General features: G+C 32.5%; 1 protein-coding gene across 7 annotated transcripts in view; it reads left to right on the top strand.

Moving 5' to 3' along the window:
* LOC106471169 (probable G-protein coupled receptor No18) overlaps nucleotides 1–21,027 on the top strand; it is a 55,286-nt gene that overhangs the window by 28,995 nt on the left and 5,264 nt on the right. For 6 of the 7 annotated variants that reach the window (XM_022399805.1, XM_022399806.1, XM_022399804.1 and 3 more), the window contains exon 2: nucleotides 17,771–20,670. The exons of the other annotated variant lie outside the window; for it this stretch is intronic. In XM_022399805.1, the coding sequence (XP_022255513.1) occupies nucleotides 17,847–19,466 (1,620 nt within the window). In that variant the 5' untranslated portion in view covers nucleotides 17,771–17,846 and the 3' untranslated portion in view covers nucleotides 19,467–20,670. The remainder of the gene's footprint in view (nucleotides 1–17,770; nucleotides 20,671–21,027) is intronic. 7 annotated transcript variants of the gene reach the window in all.

The raw sequence follows: 21,027 nt of genomic DNA, 5'->3' as shown, positions 1-21,027 counted from the left end.
TACTCCAACCTCCAATTCCCCCTGAATCACACGAATGACAAGAGGAGTATAGATTTTCTTGATGTTATTAGTTCTTTGAGGTGGAAAAGTATGTTTTTTAAATGTTTTAGTCTGGCGGTAGTCAGTGCAAAAGCATGTTGTTCTATAAACTCTAGGAACCGAGAATCAAAGCAAAAAATCAGACTTTATATGTTGAAATAACAAATAGAATCTGTAATATCCTAATTTATATTTTTACGTTTTCCATCTGACTGCCAATTTTCGTAATGGCTACCTGTTAGGTTTTATATCCCCTACGTTAAAATTAAGTTGATCTTCAAAGTGCCAGATATTATGTAAACAAAGTATTTAAACACCCATATGAATGGCTGCACTTCAGTCAATTTTACTTCAGAAATCTTCATTACGAAGGATTTCTGTAACCATAATGTTATAAGTGTTTCCAACTCTAGAATATGCAACTTCTTGTAACTAGAAATTCTAAGCCTAGTACTTAATTATTATGCGTAAGATTCCTTCTTTCTTTTCTTTAACCAAATAGGACAGTTGATATAACTCAGTTTTCTTTTACCTTGAACGATATACGTCATTTTAGTGTAATATATCTGTGGTGCTAGCAATGTATTGTTAGATTTCAATGCATTGTCTTCACATTCAATCAAACCAACGTTTTTCTCCTGCCTATCTTATAATTTTCCATGAGTATTTAGGACAGTATTTTAGAGAAGTGGTGAGTTCGTCTACAAAAATGAGGATATTTATAACTCGAGGCTTGTTTTCTACTAAGTTTCCTCAAAATTGTAAAGTACCCTTAAGTGACTTAACTAATAAAACTTTAAAAGGAGTGAACTTTTAAGCGTCTTGTGGTACAATACAGTACACAAATAGTAAATAAATGAATTACAGCCCATTTCTTATGGCATTTATAAGCACATGAAGTTAGCTATCACTTTATAGTCATTGATTGGAGGACGATAACGGGTGGTGAAAAGTTGAAAAACTTTTCAATTTCACTGATAAAATTACAATCAAGTTGTCTGGTAGCAAAATCAACTACTATTAATATAATTATTATATTATTTATGACTGGAAGAATATTATTTCGTTTTCTGAAATGGTTCTTCAACAGTAGAAGTACTGGCACTAGTAGTTTTTGTGATAATCTTAGAACTTTGACGCTTAAGTTTGGTAATCTGTAGAGAAGTATTACAACCTCAAGGTATTAAGTTTGGTAGTCTCTAAACAAGTATCACGGCCTAAAGTATTAATTTTAGTAGTCTCTAGAGAATTATCACAGCCTCAAGGTATTAATTTTAGTAGTCTCTAGAGAATTATCACAGCCTCAAGGTATTAATTTTAGTAGTTTCTAGAGAAGTATCACAACCAATTGAACTAAGATCTTAAGATATATCAAACAAAAAACAGTTAAAAACACAACTGAGAACACCTACATACAACTGAGAACACCTTGACAAAACCACAGTTACATAAAACCCGTTTACTTTCATAAAAAAGAAATACAAGTCAAAATAAATATGCAAAAGCATAAAGAAATCCTTAACATAAAGCAGAAAAACAAATTGTAGGAATTAAATGTAAATCAAACTACCATAATTCAAAGTAAATTAAGTATAGATCCGTGGTAAAGCACAGTTGAAAATAATCCAAAATACACCAAACATTAAATATAAATAACTCTTTACATACAAAATCACTACAGCTCAGTTTATTCAGCACGTAACAGTTTCCAAGCGTTATAGTTTCAATTATTAAATTTCTTAAGATATTGTTAGTCTGACACATATTGTGGCATTAACTCAAGCAATATTACAGATACATCACCTAACATTAATCCAAACAATACAAAACTTGTACTCCTATTTTTACTATGTCAGGTGTACAAAAACATACTAATGAAAGACAACGTTTAAACGTTCTTATATATTTCTTGTACTGAGATTTGTTTATTTTTTGTTATGAATTTCGCGCAAAGCTACACGAGGGCTATCCGCGCTAACCGTCCCTAATTTAGCAGTGTAAGACTAGAGGGAAGGCAGCTAGTCATCACCACCCACCGCCAACTCTTGGGTTACTCTTTTACCAACGAATAGTGGGATTGACCGTCACATTATAATGCCCCCACGGCTTAAAGGGCGAGCATGTTTGGTGTGACGGTGATTCAAACCCGCGACCCGCAGATTGCAAGTCGAACGCCTTAACCACCTGGCCATGCCGGGCCGGTACTGAGATTTCTGTTTTCAAAACATCTAATGACCAACTATCACACAGTATACAACTGAAACTTATTTTTACATACTGATAGTATACGACTGAAACTTATTTTTACATACTGATAGATACCACAGTACGATAGCTTATCATTATTATCAAAACATCTAATGACCAACTATCACACAGTATACGACTGAAACTTATTTTTACATACTGATAGATACCACAGTACGATAGCTTATCATTATACACTTGGCTACATAACATCACTAAAATATTTTTAAGAATAACACTAATGAAACATTGTTTGATACCAACAACATTTCCCGAGTGGCATATTAAGCAGCTTATTACTGCTCTGACTATTGTGTTTTTTTATCTTTTCGATGAAAAAACGGTATATATATATATCTGTATTTTAAGACCATTTACTCAGTACCTAAATCATTTATGGCGTATGTGTGTATTAACAAGATAAGTAAATGTTGATATATATATATACGTGTAAGTATTAAATGTGAAAGCATCTCAGAAATGAGGTAGGGCACTTGGTGGATCCTATAATTACTTCTTCTGCAAAGGATCTAGTCCTTTCTGATATCAATCAATATGTGTTTGAAATATTGATACACAACATGCTAGATTTTGGTTGTACTTCTTAGTACGTAAAATTAGTTAACAGTTACAACTTGAACGAAAATAGCAAAAAAATCAAATGGCACAAATACTTTTTACTTTGATGGTGTTGTCCTACTTGATCATCCATATGGGTGTTGTAGTTCACAACTGAAATACTTTTTACTTTGATGGTGTTGTCCTACTTGATCATCCATATGGGTGTTGTAGTTCACAACTGCCAGATGTTACTCTTCTACAATTGGCAGAGAATATATTTTTACTCATGAATATTCAAAAATATTTGTGACGATGTTGTGCATTAAGTTAACATTTTTATCCACAGGATGTAACTAGTCACAATCTTGATTTAATCCTTGTCTGAGGCTTATGTTACATATAACAATGGTCATTTAAGAGAGCTTATGCTCATTTGGCTAACTTCTGTGCCATCATTCTCCTGAATGTGAGGAGCATAACAAAGAGAAGAAGTCGTTAGAGAGGTTTGTACAAGTTCAAAATTAAACTCAAATTGGGCTCAAAATTAATCTTTCCTTGAATATGTATAATAGAAGTAAATAACTGATGTAGGCAACTAAGCTTGTGGTATACAGACGCTAGAAGTGAAGAAGACTTATGCCTCTGTCGGCTCCAGTAGTCGTAAGGGTCTTATAACAATACCAAACAAAGTGGCAAGTATCGTAGTAAATGGCTTGTTTCCAAATGTATAAAATAAAAATTCTCATTTTATTCATCTTTGCATTTGAGTATTTTATTTGTTGTCAATGTTTGATTTATTTTATGCATTACATTTCCTCCAAACTTTCCCCCTTGAAGACTTAATACTACCTCCAGTCTTATTTGAAACTAGCACAGAGGCTAACTAGCTTACTTATTATGAATGGAAATGACATCTAAGCTGAATATAGGTGAGCCAAGTAGCCACTCTACTTGTTTTAGATAATACTGGAGGGAGAATTGCTAAGATTTTAGAGTCGCAAAAACATCACTATCACAAAGTTCTGAAATAACTATCTAACTGTTTTCTCTAAGAATAGCCTTTACCTTAAAACGGTTAAAACTTATTTAAGTTATATGTAGTAATAATTCAATGTGACTGGTCCATAATGTATCACAACTTTAATATCGTCATTGTTCGGTATTCTTCTTAAATGTGATGTAGAAGTTATTTATTTACACTTTTATATTCGTTTGTGAGCATATAGGAGTACACAAACAAAGACGGCTTCTTGTGTATATTTTAGGTGGAGTAATGAATCGTCTTCGAGCATTTTTTTCCAAATAATAAAACTCGAAGCATTGGAAATTTTGATTATAAGCAAAAACTTTTTGTACCATTTTGTAAGTGATCGTTCTACAATGTTGTCATACCTTGCTTGGCAAATAGGAGCGAAATTAATGTTGACGGCAGTATTTAAAGATAAGTAGAGCTGCAAGCGACGATGTCTTGGAAGATAGATAAAATACAGGATTACATAAGGTTTTTGTTAAGTCTTATATGTCTATAGGTTGTGAACAGAAAGAGGAAAGTTTTAACCTTTCATCTTCAGGAAAACTAAATGAAGATAACAAGTACACAGAAAGTTTTCTTGTAATTCTGTATAACAAGACACTTACCTCTTGTCAGGCTAAAATCTTAGTAAGTTGATTTCACTATTAACAAATGATGATTCGATAATGGATTATCGTTTCTTGTGTTTATTACGGGATATCAAAAGTTTCTTAATATACGTTTAAGAAGTAAAATTAATGAAGTAGCATTTTATACTGCAAGGTAACTGATAATTTATTCCATTTTTTGGAATGGCTGAGTATATTTTATTGATAAGTAACGTAATTTTTAAAGGAAGAACAAAACCCACTAGAACTTGTAAATACATGAAGGAAAAACAAAAATGATAGGTGATCATGAAGACACTGACTGGAATTCAGATACAAATTAAGGCAGTTCTTTGGTGGAACATGCTTATCCTGACTGGAACATGAACCAAAAATTCTATGACTGAGTGTTTGGTTAATGTTTTTGTTGACGTATAAGTTGATAAAACTTTAGTAGTAATGAATTTTTAGAAACCATACATTTTTAGTGCTATTGAGGTTTACAGATTCGTTGTTCAAATAATTTCAGATTCCTTTTACATTCAGGTGTAGCACAATGTGCTTACGAAGAGCAATTGATCTTGATGATGAAGTTCAAACTTGTGAATTTTGGCATTTATTTATTGTACGTCATTATTTCTATACGAAAATAAATCTTCAAAAAATATTATTTGAGTACAAAAACATAATGTTTGCTTAAAGTATAACCAATTCCTTTTACAAACAGTTTCAATTGTAATTTCTTTTACTCTACTACTTTTAGTGCTTTCATTGATTAAAGATATATTCCATATTGATTAATAGCATTTTGCTTATTAATTTGCAAGCTCTTTTCTTAATCTTGCATGTTTCAAATTAGTCATAACCTCTTTCCTTAGTCACATGTATCTGTGTTACCTTTTTTTTTTAATTGTCTTGTACGCAGGTAGTATGATTTTTTTATTTCCTAATTATTTATTGTACATTTGAGCTTGATGCACATCATATCATATAAAACTATAAAAAAGTATATGAATTTCAGGGATATTGAAATTAGGTCTGACAGTTCATCAGTTCATCAGCAATGATATTTGGTTGATGAATGTTCAAAACATTTTGGGTAAGTGTCTGGAATGCAAAAGAAGTGCTAGAGCTTTCATTCACCAAAGACAAGGGTCAGTATTTGTTTTTCTCATGTTGCGCGACAAAGGAAATAGGCGTCAATGGCAAACACAGACAGTGTTAGGAAGTATACCTCGTTGTGATTTGTCGCTGTCACCTAGAATTTGTTGTTGTGATGTCAGCCCAACTCAAGTCTTGATAGCATAAGAATTTGTAGGGCTACCAACTCCATACTGTAGGACATGCAACCTTCATCCCGATATCCTGGATATATGTTAGAAAGAACAGTAGCAGCGCAGATAAGTATGTTGGTGTTGGTGCAAAGTGTTGTTCTTGTGATCATTCTATCAAATATAGAAAAATATTGCAAAAATTAAAAAGAAACAAAATACTTATCTTGCATATTGTACAGGTATTACAATATTATAAACATGCAGTTGTAGAAAAAAAAAAGGGAAACCATATTTCTAGATGTGCTATCAAAATGATGTCTTGGTTCCAATATTTTTGTTTTGTTACCATTGTTAATATATTATAAAGTTCTGTCAATTAATTTGTTTTGCATAGCTCCTATACATTTCTAAATCTGCATTCATTATTGACTTTTCCGTAATAATAGCTGGAGCCAAACGTTTTATTTCTTTAATCTAAAACTTCCAATAATACATCTTTCTTTTCATAAAGACAGATAAAGTTTATAGCTCTGAAACAATGGAGTTGGAGAGGATGAAATGGAACTTGAGGACACTAGTCTGCTTATTGCAGATGTTACTACTAATCTACGTTATTCAGTCTGAACAAAGACCCTCACTAGCATTAGATTCATAGTTAAAGGTATGTTACTCTGAATACAAATAGAATTTATGTGTATCCTTAAGAAAAATAAATTTAAATGTTCTTCAAACTATGAGCTTTTTATTTAATTGCGAAAGCTAAGTTGATAAAGAAATAAATGACAGGGTTGTTTTTCTCTTATGTATTTACTGTATGCAGAAATGACATTTTAGTCTAATAAGTGTTTGTGTTTTATAGGAATTGGAAAAAACCATTGCCTAAGGAGACGAAAACAACGTGAAATTCTCTTGAATAGACCTTCAAGCATAAAGAATCACATGTACTGGTGTACAGTATCCAGTAATGGAGCTTTGAATGCTATAAAGTGGCAGTTTGTACTGAACCATAAAACAATTATCCATATTGAACTCCTCCCCAGATGTCTTCATGGTAAAACAGAATGAATGTGGATTACAAAAGATTAGTTCTGTTGATATCCAGATATATCGTACGTATATATATATATATATACATATATATATAGGCTTTCCAACAAAAAAATAGAAAAATAGATTTGCTCTTTTATTTATCGTAATATTTTTTGTTCCACATGAGATAATAAATATCTTATTGGGGTTTATTTGAAACATCTGCAATAAATCGTACATCTTTAACTCCCATGCTTTTATTTCTTGCAAGAAGAAAGCCCAAAAGTTGGATGCAGTTGTAAACAAAGCCACACGTTTGAAGTATATTGCCATGCTATCTCTAACGGATCAGACTATGAGGTTGGAATATCATAACGTCCGTTGCACCAAAGTCGATACAATATTTTTACAATTATGTGGAAGCTAAATAGGAATAGAGTAGACTGCTGAGTCTAGTTAAATTCTGACCAGTTTATCCAGGAAAATAATAAATTTTGTATGGGAGTTTGTAATTTTTTCCCATAAAGATATTAGAGAGCACATTTAGAAACGCTGTGGATAACTGAAGAGTGTTCTTGTATTGTTTTATACACATTCGTATCCTATTCATTTTGCATACAAATTAAAATTTCTCGTGAGGACAAGCAGTGAAAAATGGACTTTAAAGATATAACAGTATGCTCCGTTACTCCTATCTTTGCAATGTACATACAGTTTCTTAAAACAGAAGATTTTGTCATTTATTGTTCAAAATGGTTAATAAGATAGCTATGCGCTTGTGTAATTATGAAACATTAATTCTAAATCAACATGCGTTTCAAACATTTCACAGATTAGACTCATAAGTTGATGGATAAATTATTTAATCTTAGGTGTGATTTCAAGAGCCACCAAAAATGAAAACAAGATAAAAGATATGTGAACTCTGTTCTTCCAAATATTTCAACTGAGTTTGAAGAACCGAGATAGAAGAGCTCATCGCTAGATTTATTTCATGTTGCACAACCACAAAATATAGATAAAAACTTGTGTATATATATTTTTTTTCAATAAAAACATGTTTTGAGTTAATAAAGGCACCTTGAAAACCAATATATGTATTGTACAATCATATCTCTCTTATTTTTAGACAGTAAAGAGGGAAGCATAATTCGCTTGTATCCACCAAGCTTCCTAAAAGCCCTCACGACAAGTCTTCAAAAAGCTATATATCTGACTAAACTATCAAAATATATTTAAAAAAATACATGCATCAGTATTTAATAATAAGTTTGCCGTCTTTTGACTATTTCTATTAAGCTTTCTTTATTCTTTCGTTAATTTTTTTTCAATCAAATTTTACTTAGAAACTGGGCAAATTTTTTGCTGTTTAGCACAAAACTACACAATAAACTACCTGCGCTCTGCCCATCACCAGTATCCAAACCCAATTTTTTAAGTCGTAAGCCTTCAGACTTATCGCTGAGCTACTGGGAGGCTTGTGCAAACTGGTTAGCTAGATGTTAGACTTCTTCATAGTTATCAAAACTTTTATAGGGAAAATCCTTCACCAATTACTCAATCTTGACAACGTAAGAACATACTGTCAATGTAAAATGTTTTGAGGACGAAATATATTATTTTTCTACTGCTTACTTGTTTGCAGGCTTACCATCTCCAATTGGTACATTTACCTTTTTCCATTCCAATGCAGCGTACTCCAAGACCAACTCATTTAAAGAAACTGTCAATAAAGCATGGAAGTTCGGTGATATGTTTTTTTCCAGTAACGTACATTCTCTGTTGCATTTCTTGACAGTTATGATAAAAGCACCTTAAAAAACCTATATATGTTAATCATGCGTTTAAAAGTGAAGGGTTTGGAAATTAGAAATATATGAGTAAGTAATAAGCCAGTTAAATGGTAATTGTATAAAAAATTGCATTATTATGATTGTCACACATGTAACGTTAGTGCCTGATTCAACAGAAGTAAAAATCAGTCTCCTTACCAAGTGCTGCAGAGGTTGCTGTTCATCGTTTCCATAACTTTCTATGTTTGTTTGGCTGGAATCAGTTTCAGCCTTCATTCATTGTTCGCATAGTCATGGAATTTTGTAAACTTTTTTTTTAATACTGGAAAATCAATAGTCTCTATCAGGAGGGTCCTGGGAAAGTCCTTGAAAATCTAACACCATTGTTCCCACATTCCTCAATTTTTATTGACGAGAAGCTGCACCATCGTGTTTATATCAGTTTTGTAAAATGCGAAATAGCTTGACTAGACAACATTGATCACTAACTATGTACTTCCGTCTGCAAGTAAATAAGTATCAAATAAGCCCAATACTAGCTTGGTGGATATCAAAAGTAAAACTGTTATATAATAAAGAATATGGACGTTTCGCAATTCACCATAATTAACAATGTTTTTTCATAAATTATTGTTTAAAACTCGTTAATGAAAAAAAAAGAGAGAGAGAAAAATTTAAATACAAACATCAGAAATATAATAAAATAAGTGTTGTAAGCCTAAATGCTATGCATAAAGTAATTACATTTTGCCATTAAAGTGAGCTTATATCTGGTTAGATCACCCGCTTCTCCTCTCAGTGGCTCAGCGGTACGTCTGAAGGCTTCTAACGCTAAAAACTGGGCTTCAATACACATGGTTGGCACAGCACGAATAGCACATTGTGTAGCTTTGTGCTTAAGAACAAACAAAGAATCATCAGTTATTAATACAGTGATTGATCTATGCAGAGATATTTTGAGTGAAATTTTAGACCCCATTACTAAAAACAATCTTGGCTTAAATGTTCACATACTGTTCTATATTGATGTTATCTATATGCATAGAGTAGTTTTTGAGTAAATGCCAGAGAATGTAGCGTATGATCGGACAAACACGTACGAATTGTTATTCTAGTCTGTATAAATTGTTTTGAGCATTTGTTCGACAAAACACACATAAACCAGGGTTGTTTAAAAGGGTGTGCTTTTGGTAAAATCCTTCTTTTCGAAACAAATCAACGCTTCGTTCAAACAATTTCTTTGTACTTGGTGTACGGTCATGGTCATGCTCGTCACGTGCCAGAAGTAATGGAGCGTCAAATTTTTTGACTGTCCAGAATGGTATGAAGCAAACGGACATTGCCAGAACAGTAAAGTACCCATAGTGTACTGTATCCAGAATCCTGAAACGTCATCGGGCTACAGGAAGCGTTGTTCCTGGAAAGTTTACTGGTAAACGCCGAAAAATTACTGCTCGAGATAACCATGTTTTGATCAGGTTAACACGTCAAGGTCGAAAGAAGTCTTGCAACACCTTACGACAGGAATGGCATGAATACATTCATTCCAGGGTATCTAGAAGAACAGTGAATAGGATACTGACCAAACAAAGTTATTTTGCAAGAAGGGCTATCTACAAACCGATATTAACCAGAATTCACCGTCGTCACTGTGTTACTTGGGCAATACAGCATTCCAACTTCCAGTCAGGACACTGGGCACATGTCATCTTTTCAGATTATTTCTGTTTCCGGCTTGGTACGATTCGTGTTTGTCGTTTGCCTGGAGAACAGAGGAAGTAAGACTGTACTTTCCACAGGGAACACAGAGGAGGTGGTACAGTACATCTCTGGGCAGCTATTCATCATGGTGAACAAACTACTCTTCATATCCTTTAGAGAAACGTCAATGGTGCCTTCAACAGGTAACATGTGGAGACGATATTTCTGCCATATGTAGGACAAGGTTTGGCAATAACTTTATGTTCTAGGATGATAATGCCATTGCCCACAGTGCACATATTGTACAGGATTATCTCGACCAGGAAGACGTTACAAGATTGTCATGGCCAACAAAGGCTTCATATTGTAATCCCATTGAGAGCCGTTAAGAAGAACTAAGCCAAAAAATTGCTAATCACGACCCTAAACTAGCTACTGTAGCTGAGTTGCAGCGCCCTCTAGTGATAAGGTGGGATGAAATCACGGTGGATTAGATCAATAACCTCATCAACAGCATGCCACTTCGACTTGCAGAGAATATTAGGGTACGAGAAGGACCAACCAAATACTGAATGTTTAATATGAACTGATATAACGTTACAGACGCTATTTGTAATAATTTGATATTATATTTTTTCATTATATATACGTTTCAGTAAGGTTTTGTTGTGATAGGTGAAATGCTGAACTACACATCTTTCTACAAGTGTCTGATCAGATTGTTTGCTGTTCTTATAACTTGTTCATGATGTCCATAGAACCTGTCTAATTATACAAATTATATATGTGTATGTTTAATATAACATACATTTTTTAGTTTGACAGCATTAAGTGTACTTTTATTCCATCTTAATAATAATGACCTCATTTATCACAAAATATGCAAACATTTTGACCAAGACTATATTTCAGGGATAATCTTCTGCTGTTAGTGGGCCTTTGGTAACTCAACGGCTAGTCTAAAGGTTCATGACGCTAAAATTAGATGTTGATATCTGCAGTAGGCAAATCACAGATAGCCCATTTAATGGATAATCAAGATTATCAATACAGTATAAGATGTCTATTATTAATACTATTTTTCTCTTTTTGTTCTTAATAGTTTTTCACATCTTAAACAAATAAAATTCTTTAAAAAATGTTCATTGTATTAATTGTAGTCATCATATCCTGTGATGACTGACACACATAACATTACATTTGATAACAAATAAACTTTTTCAGAAAAATTATTACTCCAACTGTTATGGTAATAACGCCTTTTAAAAGCTGACGAAGTAAGATTATAATTAATTACATTTGTCATAAGATATTAGTATTAGGCCTATTACTTTTTTAAATAAAAAAATATATAAATAACGTTTCGACCACTAGTATGTTTGTTGTATCCCAGTTGGCCTAAGGATCTTTGGATGGAGCGAAACGGGTCTTCGGCAGTGGATACGACAAATATAGTGAGGTTGAAATACAGTTATTATACACTCTTAATATTGTAAAAAAATCCCAAAGGACATAGGTCGTTGTGTTTAAAAATTGAAATATAAAGTATTTAAATATTTCACATAAATCATCAGGTACTTCTTCGGAATTGTACATTACAATCACCTCACTCATTTTCGACATCATCTTCTATAATAAGTGATAAGTCCACTAGCAAATTCTCTAAGCTATTGTTAAATGGAGAGAAATAATTTCAAAAATTATTATTGCCTAAGGAGATAAATTAAACGCTATATATCACTGCATATATGGTATAGAAACACGCTATTGCATTGCACTAATATTCAAAATGGAATAGTATATGTGTGTGTGTGTGTGTGTGTGTTTATATATATAACCTTTTAAGTACCTTACCACGAAAATCCTTTCAGTTCACCTTTAAATTGTGTGTTCTGTCAAAGTTGACAGCAGTTAGAGTATAGTGAAGAAATTCCATAAACAGTACTGGTAATAAGATGTAAAGGTTATAAGTTACAAACCTCTTTATAAAATATGTGGTGATTTCAATATTTTATAGATACTATTTTAGCAGGTTACATATTGTTATCACCATAGGCCAATATATGACCATATATTAATAAAACCTTTCAGCTTGAGGTATTAATTCTGTATTTTATAACGGATAAGTCTGGATAACGAATCACAGATTTCCAGTGGCTGTTTCAAAATCTTTGAAAATACCACATTATTGTCTACATATATCAAGCAATGTTCCATTGAAGGCCATGCACTATTAAATGCACGAATATTTCAAAGATCCTTGGTAAATTAGCAGACAAAGCAGCATGAAACAGAGTTGAAACATTTCTTCATCTGTGGTAAAAATGGTTTTAGGATGAGCTTCTTTTTCTAGTTCAATTTATCAGTAGTCTGACACAAATCTCCTGGAACTAAACCAAAGTGAGCCTCCAATACTATCCAAACATTCATTTCGCTACTGCAGTAGGAACACACCAATCTGCATTTCTTCATTCACCTTACAAATGTCTATGTAGAGAATTAGTATTCTTTCATTCTTCTTGCCAATTACTAATTGTGAGAAACGCATAATTTTCAGAGACTGTATTATCTGTTCTTGCAGTATTTGCTTTATATTTGGGCTTGCAAGGGCTCTGGTAAATGAGAAAAGCCTACAAAGCATTTTGTTGATAGAATATGCACCACCAATATCTGTATGTGTTGTGTTAAGCTTGTGCATTCCAGACATCTATTCGGACCTGTAAAAAAAAAAAATTCATCAGAAAACTCTAAAATCAACCTTTGGAGCAATTCAACATCAAGATAATCTTAATAAGATTCTATCAGGTCCCTTAAATGCTCGGGTAGTTTTGTTACATCTCAAGAATAGAGCACATTTATAGTATAGTAATTAGTAGTGACTCTAGGTTATATGACTCTTCCTTCACATATGCACACACACCCATATCTGCACCTTGGTGCATATTCACTGGTTTATTGCTGTGACTGCAGATTAGAACAGACATTTTGCTCCGTGAAATTGTTACTAAAGATCAAGACACTGTCTTACTAAACTCGTGTCAAGCGTAAAATAAAGAACGATTAAATAAATGTAGCATTATAATTAGTACAAATGCAGTTAATGTAGTAAATAAAACTTTCCCAAATATGTAAAAAAATGAAATTGAAGCAGCAATCAACAAGAAAACAAAGCCTGGGAGAATTGGTGAAATACCATAATCCTTATTTTCAAACTTTATTTAAAGAAAAACAAGTTAAAAAATTGATTAAAACGATCATTTAAGGGCTTTGATGCAACTTGTAAGGATTTAAATAACTAAAAAGTTATATATAATAAATGTTGATAAAAATAAGTATCGTGATTTATGATTTAAAAACTCAGTTTATAAAACGGATTTTGATAAAGTAATTTGTTTTAAGATCTATATGAAGATATTAATAAGATTTGTCAAAATATAAATTTTAATAAATATGCTACAAATGTTAATGATATAAGATTGGACTGTGCATTCCCTATTAATATTTCTAATTCTCAAATTTAATGTTTTAAATATAACCTTCTTATTTTTAATAAGCAAATTATTACAGTTTTTGAGATTATAAAGCATTTTGTTTGTTTGTTGTTAAGCTCAAAGCTATACAATTGGCTATTTGTACACTGCCTACCGCGGTTATAGAAACCCTATTCTTATTGTGAAAAGCCCTTGGACTTACCAATGAGCCAACGGGAAGCTCAAACTATTTAAAATGTTAAAAACCTGCACCTGGTTATGTTAATGGAAAACACATTATGAAAACATATTCAGATACGTTTTATTGCGAACTTGCAAATCTTTCTAGATTGTATTTAAAGTCTGAATATTTTTCTGATTGCTGGAAAATGAGTACAATCATCATGATTTCAAGGTCTAATATAAATAAAACTAATCCTCTGAGTCTGACAAGTTGTGTAGCTAAAATTTTTGAGACCAAAATTAATAATAGATATTTAAAATATATATATAAAAACAATATATTGAATGATTATCAAAGTTTTTCTAGGAAATGCTATCAATCACCTGATCACTTGATTAGATTGGTAGAAAATCTACTTACTATTTTAACCTAAAATAAATTACAGGTGCAGTTTTTTAGATATCGAAAAAGCATTTGATGAAATATCACATCAAGGATTAATATAAAAATTAATACTTGACTTTCAATTACTGTATACTTTGATAAGATGAACAAATAATGTTATCATAAATTTGAAAAACAGTATTATAATTAACAACAGTATGTTTAATTTTTATATCCTTCAAGCTGAATTCAACAGTTTAACTCCATTTCTTTCTATATACTTATGATATATATCGAATTTTTATATCCCTTAAGCTGAATTCAACAGTTTAAGTCCACTTATTTCTATATACTAATGATATACTTCGTTATTTGAGCAATACTAAACTTATTAATAAAGGCCAATATGCAGATGTTATTACATATTAGACTTATTTAGATGATAACTAATAACATTCAATTAACTTAAAAAAAATGGAATTATGGTATAATCTATGAAGAATTATACTTAACCCTAAAAATCACAATTTACTATTTTTGTAGTAGAATAACATAACACTCTAGATTTAGAAAATGACTGTATTCAGATTTATAAAGTTAATATCAAACTTAATGTACTGGTAAAGTGAAACGTATGAGAGTTACTTTATTAGAGAAATTAATTCAAAGCTGAAAAGTTATAGTAGCAAAACAATGGCTGAGATATATAAAAATATGTTCTTCAATGTGCATGTAGTACTTAGCAAATATTAATAGACATGATTTAAATTCACTAGAAGTTAAGCCATACCGCTAGTATATTTCTTCAGGAACAATTTTCTCTACCTATGATATATGAAATATTAGTTTTTTAAACAAAACAGTATTATAGGAAACATAGAATTTTGTTCTTTAAAACATATCAGATCTAGAACAAAGTATAGAATAATTAAAAAATGTAAGTCTGTGGGCTTATAACGCTAAAAATTGAGTTTCGTTATCTGCGACATATAGTTTTATGCTTAAAAACAAATAAATTCAGGTGGTCATTTTAATAATTATCTTAAAGTGCAAATATTACATTTCATACTATTTCACGTAAAATTTTATAAATTTATGAATAACACAGACGTCGAAGAAATAGAAAACTAAAAATATATACGATAGGTGGACAAACTTTTGTGGATAAAAACAATATTGTTTTGTGACTATTTTGAAGTGCTGTCATTAACCCTAATAATGATGAACAACATATTCTCCGAAACATGGGTAAGATAGAAAAATTGGTTTCAAACTCAATAATGTAGGAGGAATTTGTAGTGTATTTCGAAAATTACTTAAACAAAATATGGGCATTTGTTTGGTTTTAATTTTTAAACTTTTCGCGCAAAGATAGACAAAAAGCAGTCTCCTCATAGCCGTCCCTAATTTTCAACTGATAGACCCGAGGGAAAGTACCTTGTAAAAAGTACCCATCGCCAACTCTTTGACTACTCTTGTCTTACCTAAATCTGGGATTTGACTGTCGTTCTTGTAGTGCACCCACAGCCTCAAAATGTGAAGCAAGTTTGTGCAGCAATGGACCGCGAACGATGAAGCCTAATTAACTAAAGGCAATTACTACAGCAATTTACATTCAAGTTCGAACAAGCCATAGAGAAAATAAAAACTTATATATGTATGTGGAATGTCTAATCACGTTCTTATTATTACTTAATTAAATGATAAACTTCAAACGTATTATAAAGCCTAGTTTGATCGTCGCATTAATATATTGCATCAGTATTTTAAGGCAAATGCCGATTTTATCTCATTATTTATGAATTTATATTAAGTTAATCAGTTAATTGAATTTTTCTACGATTACTTTTTATTACACATTATCTAAGGGTGGTTATTAAGGTGAAGTAAAGACTGATTGGCAATTAGGATTGAGTTAATAACTGTTAAGAGTAAGCCAACACTTGTTATTAATATTAGCTATGTTTGATCCTATTAGGATTTAGTTAAGGTTGGTTATAATGGTTATTAAGGTGAAGATAAGACTGGTTAGCAATTAGGATTGAGTTAATAACTGTTAAGAGTAAGCCAACACTTGTTATTAATATTAGCTATGTTTGATCCTATTAGGATTTAGTTAAGGTTGGTTATAATGGTTATTAAGGTGAAGATAAGACTGGTTAGCAATTAGGATTGAGTTAATAACTGTTAAGAGTAAGCCAACACTTGTTATTAATATTAGCTATGTTTGAACCTATTAGGATTTAGTTAAGGTTGATTATTTGTTTGCGCCTAACTGGACTTAATCAATTATTTAGGCTGAAGTACGTTTGATTAATTATTGCTGTTAAGCTAAAGTTGCCTACTTATTAGAGTTAAACTTAGATTTAGCTATTCTTGTAATTAAGTTTGAATAGCGACTGGAGTTAAAAATGTTTTTCAGTTTTTAGGGTTTAAAAAAGTTGCTTAGTTATTAAGGTTGGTTAAACTTACAATACGCCTTTGTGTTAACCTGAGGTTATATATTTTACATTATAAATAACTGTTACTTTACGTATCTTCATGATTATAAATTTCACGAAATGTCAAACTTACTTTTTAATAAGAAAATCACTTAGATCAATTTACACATACAAGAATCGTGTTGTTTCTATACTATCAGCACATTATCTAAATACAAGAAAACCAAAACTATCAATACTCATGTAAATGTACATAAATTATTCTGTTGGAATTATATGTACAACAAAAATTTAAACATGCTAGTAGATATCTATTTTCCAAATATATTGATAATGGCCCATTTATAAACATGACCAACAAACAATGTTAAAATTTCTTTAATGAAAAGTAAATAATTCTTAATTACAACTTGAATGAACTAGAGGGCACTCAGTAGAGCGCATACCTCCGCCACGCAGTGTTGATGATATTCGGCTATCAAAAATACGAAAATGTCTCAGTATGTCCGTATTTATCAACGGACACAGGCCATTTGTAGAAGAAAAATGAGGAATAATATACTGCATATGTCCACCAGGTTTAATCAAAATCCGATTGCTTTTGCCTAGTTACAGGACAAAAATAGCGTAACAGATAGGAATTTTTGCATCGTGATCTTGCTGTGACCTTGACCCTACAAAAACTAATCACATCTAATGTCATAGTCCAAATGTATATATATATATATATCAAGTTTTGTCCAAATCCATTCAACCGTTTTCGAGACATCCTGCTGACAGCCACACACACAAATAAACAAACACACATAAGAGTGAAAACAACCTCTGTCACCTTCGATGACGGAGGTAGTAAGTAACTGTTACAATAGATTTTCTGATTCTTTCTTTTATCTCCACGTCTCTATCTGAAAATGTGAATAGATTTAGATCCAGTCATACTATTCAAACTTTTTAAGTAAATATATAGTTAGAGTAGCACTTTCAACTGGTTGACTGTATGATTTAACTTAGTATTCTTTTGTTATAGGTCTTGGCATCATCACTGATCACCTAATCTAGAAGAAGTTAAGAGTTGTTCTAAACGTATCGACATATAAGGAAGGATGTTACCAAGCTTTTCAGGATCAATTTTTCCATTTCTCCCAACATATGACCCTCGGGATCGTTCTCCACCTGGAAACTCTGCTGGTATCCCTAACTTTACGGAAATGAGTGACGGCAACAATATTCTTACGGGAGATTCTGTGAGTGTTGGAGAGTGGGCGGTTCGGATACTAGGGGCATGTGTGTGTATAATGTTGATTACCATGACGCTCGTGGGTAACGTGCTCGTCATCGTCGTTGTGGCTCGTTTCCAACGGTTAAGGTCAGTGACAAACTTACTTCTTGCTAGCTTGGCCTCTGCTGACATCACAGTGGCACTTTTCGTCATGCCTTTATTGGTTTTATATGATTTAGAGAGAAAATGGCGTTTTGGGGCCATTGCCTGCCATTTGTGGATCTCGTGTGACGTTATGTGCTGCACAGCGTCTATCCTACACCTATGTATGATAGCTTTAGATCGATTCTGGGCGGTTACTAGACCGTTTCGGTACCAGATGCTGGTTTCCAAAAAGAGGATCCTTATAGCTGTATTGTGCATTTGGATTTGCAGTGGGGCTATTTCCTTTATTCCCATCTTTCTTGGCTGGTATGACGATAGTGATGGTACATCATCTATCTTTCAGGAGAGTAACGAGTGTTCCCTGGAAGTTAACCGAGTGTACGCAATCATTTCTTCCATGACATCTTTCTATCTTCCACTTCCAGTAATGTTCTACGTCTATTTCCGGATCCTATTAATAGCGGAGCGCCAGGCTAGAGAGATCAAACATCTGGAAGTGTCACTCCAGACAGAGGATCAACACGTCAAGCGGAGCCTCAGACGCCGTTCCAGACAGCTAATAACTGATACAAAAGCAATTCGAACACTAGGAATAATCATGGGCGTTTTCTGTGTCTGCTGGCTGCCTTTTTTTCTCATGTATGTCATCCTTGCTTACTGTAAACAATGCGACTTGAGCTACGAGTGGCGTAGCGCACTCACATGGCTGGGCTACCTCAACTCCTCCTTCAACCCGTGTATCTATGTGTTCCTGAACAAAGAGTTCAAGGAGGCATTTATTCGAGTTCTGGGATGTAGATATCATTCTGATTCCTCTGAATATACCGTACCTGATGACATCAGCTCTGTCAATCGTCATCCTCAAAGGATGGAGAGGGTTCACATTACACATGCACCAGATGAAGAGAATGGTAGGGTTTCCAGTAGTCGACATAGACATCTGGATAAAGGAAGCCCTTCCAGTTCACGAAAAACTAGTATTTCAACCTTTGCCACAGACAAGTCGCCCTCTGTTGGTAGAGAACGTACAGATACCAATAGCGTACGCAGGACCAGCAACATAATCACGGAACACGAGACACATAACACTTTAACAACAGCCAAGAAACCAGGAGAATACAACGAAAACATAATAAATACAAAAGAACATGATTTTAGCTCAAATAAGCCATTATCAGAATTACATAACGCTATTATTACCTTAACAGATGTGCCCGGTTGTAATACCACAAAAACAATCGCGCAACCTTCTGCTTATAAAGAACTTATATTCGTCACAGAGTTACAAGATCATAATTTCATACCCAAACTTAAAGAGCGCAAAACACTCACGATATAACTTACATTCCGCAGTGTAGTACTTAGATAATATGTAAAAATCTACAAGATGACCACAAAACCATCATAATCACATAACCACAGACTTAGCTCTATCATAACTTTCGATTCAGCATAGCAAATAAACCAAACAATACAATAGAACCAAACAAATTTATTTTAAAAAGAGTTCGATTGTGTCTATTATCTGAAGATAAACGAAACAGAACAAGTGTAGCCAAACTTTACATGACGTATTTAGATAAATCAGTATGCTTCGATATAAAACTGGCTAGTTCCAAATCTATAAATGATTTATTATATCAACATTTCGGCTTCGTATGTGTGATCTACATACAAGTTCAAACAACCAACTATTAATAATGGCTGGAGACGGCTTAAATGGGTAATGAAGAAAAACTTTAATATAAGTTTAACATGACAGCAAATGTACAACGTTTCGACAAGGTTTTGTCATCATCAGGTACTATTAAGTTGCAACACGACTTTTATTACATCAAATATCAATTTTTTTCCAACTATAACGTTTTTGTGTTTCCAATGTTAAATATAGATTTTAACACGTGTGACACATACTAGGTAATGTTCTTTATATAGTCAGATACACAACGTTTCACGGTTTCATTATAATCTGCCGTTTCATTTAGAGGTACCAAGGTGAACACAAAAACGTGATGTTTATGCTTTGAAAATTACTATTTATAGTGACTTACTTATTCGTTGCCTCTTGTTTTACCTCAACATTTTTCGAGATATGAGAAACACAGCAATAATCAGTGAATGATGTTATATTGTCACAAAATAAAATTAATTTTGGAAATGTGCACAACTAAGTTGTGTGAATGACGATAAGAGGCTCTCACAGTACATCATGACGTCACTGTATCGTATCGAGTATTGGTCTATTAATGTCAAAAGTAGACAACCACCATTGCGAATGTATTTCGATTTAAGAAAACATTGTAGCGGATTTTGAACAATTAATCCGGACAGTGAACTTATCATTTGGCTAGTATTTACATGAAAATATCCGGTTATGATCAGTGTTCGACGAATATATACTTCCCAGAAGACACAGTTCAAGATAAATAGCTGTTGTGTTTACCCTGAGAAGTGAATTGACTGTTAAAATAGCTGTCATGAAATTTATTGTCTCTAGATTCTTCTCTTATAAATATGCGTAACAAAACTTTAAAACAATATAAGTAAGTTGATGTTTAAGGTTTTATCGTACGAATGACAGTGACGGGGGAAATACTGTTTTTAAATGTTGGAAAGACTTTTATAATCATCATCGTTTTTCAACTTAGTCTTGTTAAAGTCTCTAACAGGCTCTTAACTGGTCGATAGAAAGATAAACACGGAGTTTATCTTCTTTATACAAACAAAAGTAGAATAATTAATAGAATGTTTTATTAATGCACATACTTGGTGTAAAATAACAAGTAATTAACCGTAATTGTTACATTTACCCTGATAACATCAACTCGTTATTAAGTGATGTGTTCTTATTGTTACATTAACTTGGTGTAAAATAACAAGTAATTAACCGTAATTGTTAC

This window comes from Limulus polyphemus, unplaced genomic scaffold, assembly GCF_000517525.1.
Source record: "Limulus polyphemus unplaced genomic scaffold, Limulus_polyphemus-2.1.2 Scaffold4453, whole genome shotgun sequence".
Classification (NCBI taxonomy): domain Eukaryota; kingdom Metazoa; phylum Arthropoda; class Merostomata; order Xiphosura; family Limulidae; genus Limulus; species Limulus polyphemus.
The sequence above is the reverse complement of the archived record's forward strand: the minus strand, read 5'-3'. Positions and strand labels throughout refer to the sequence as shown.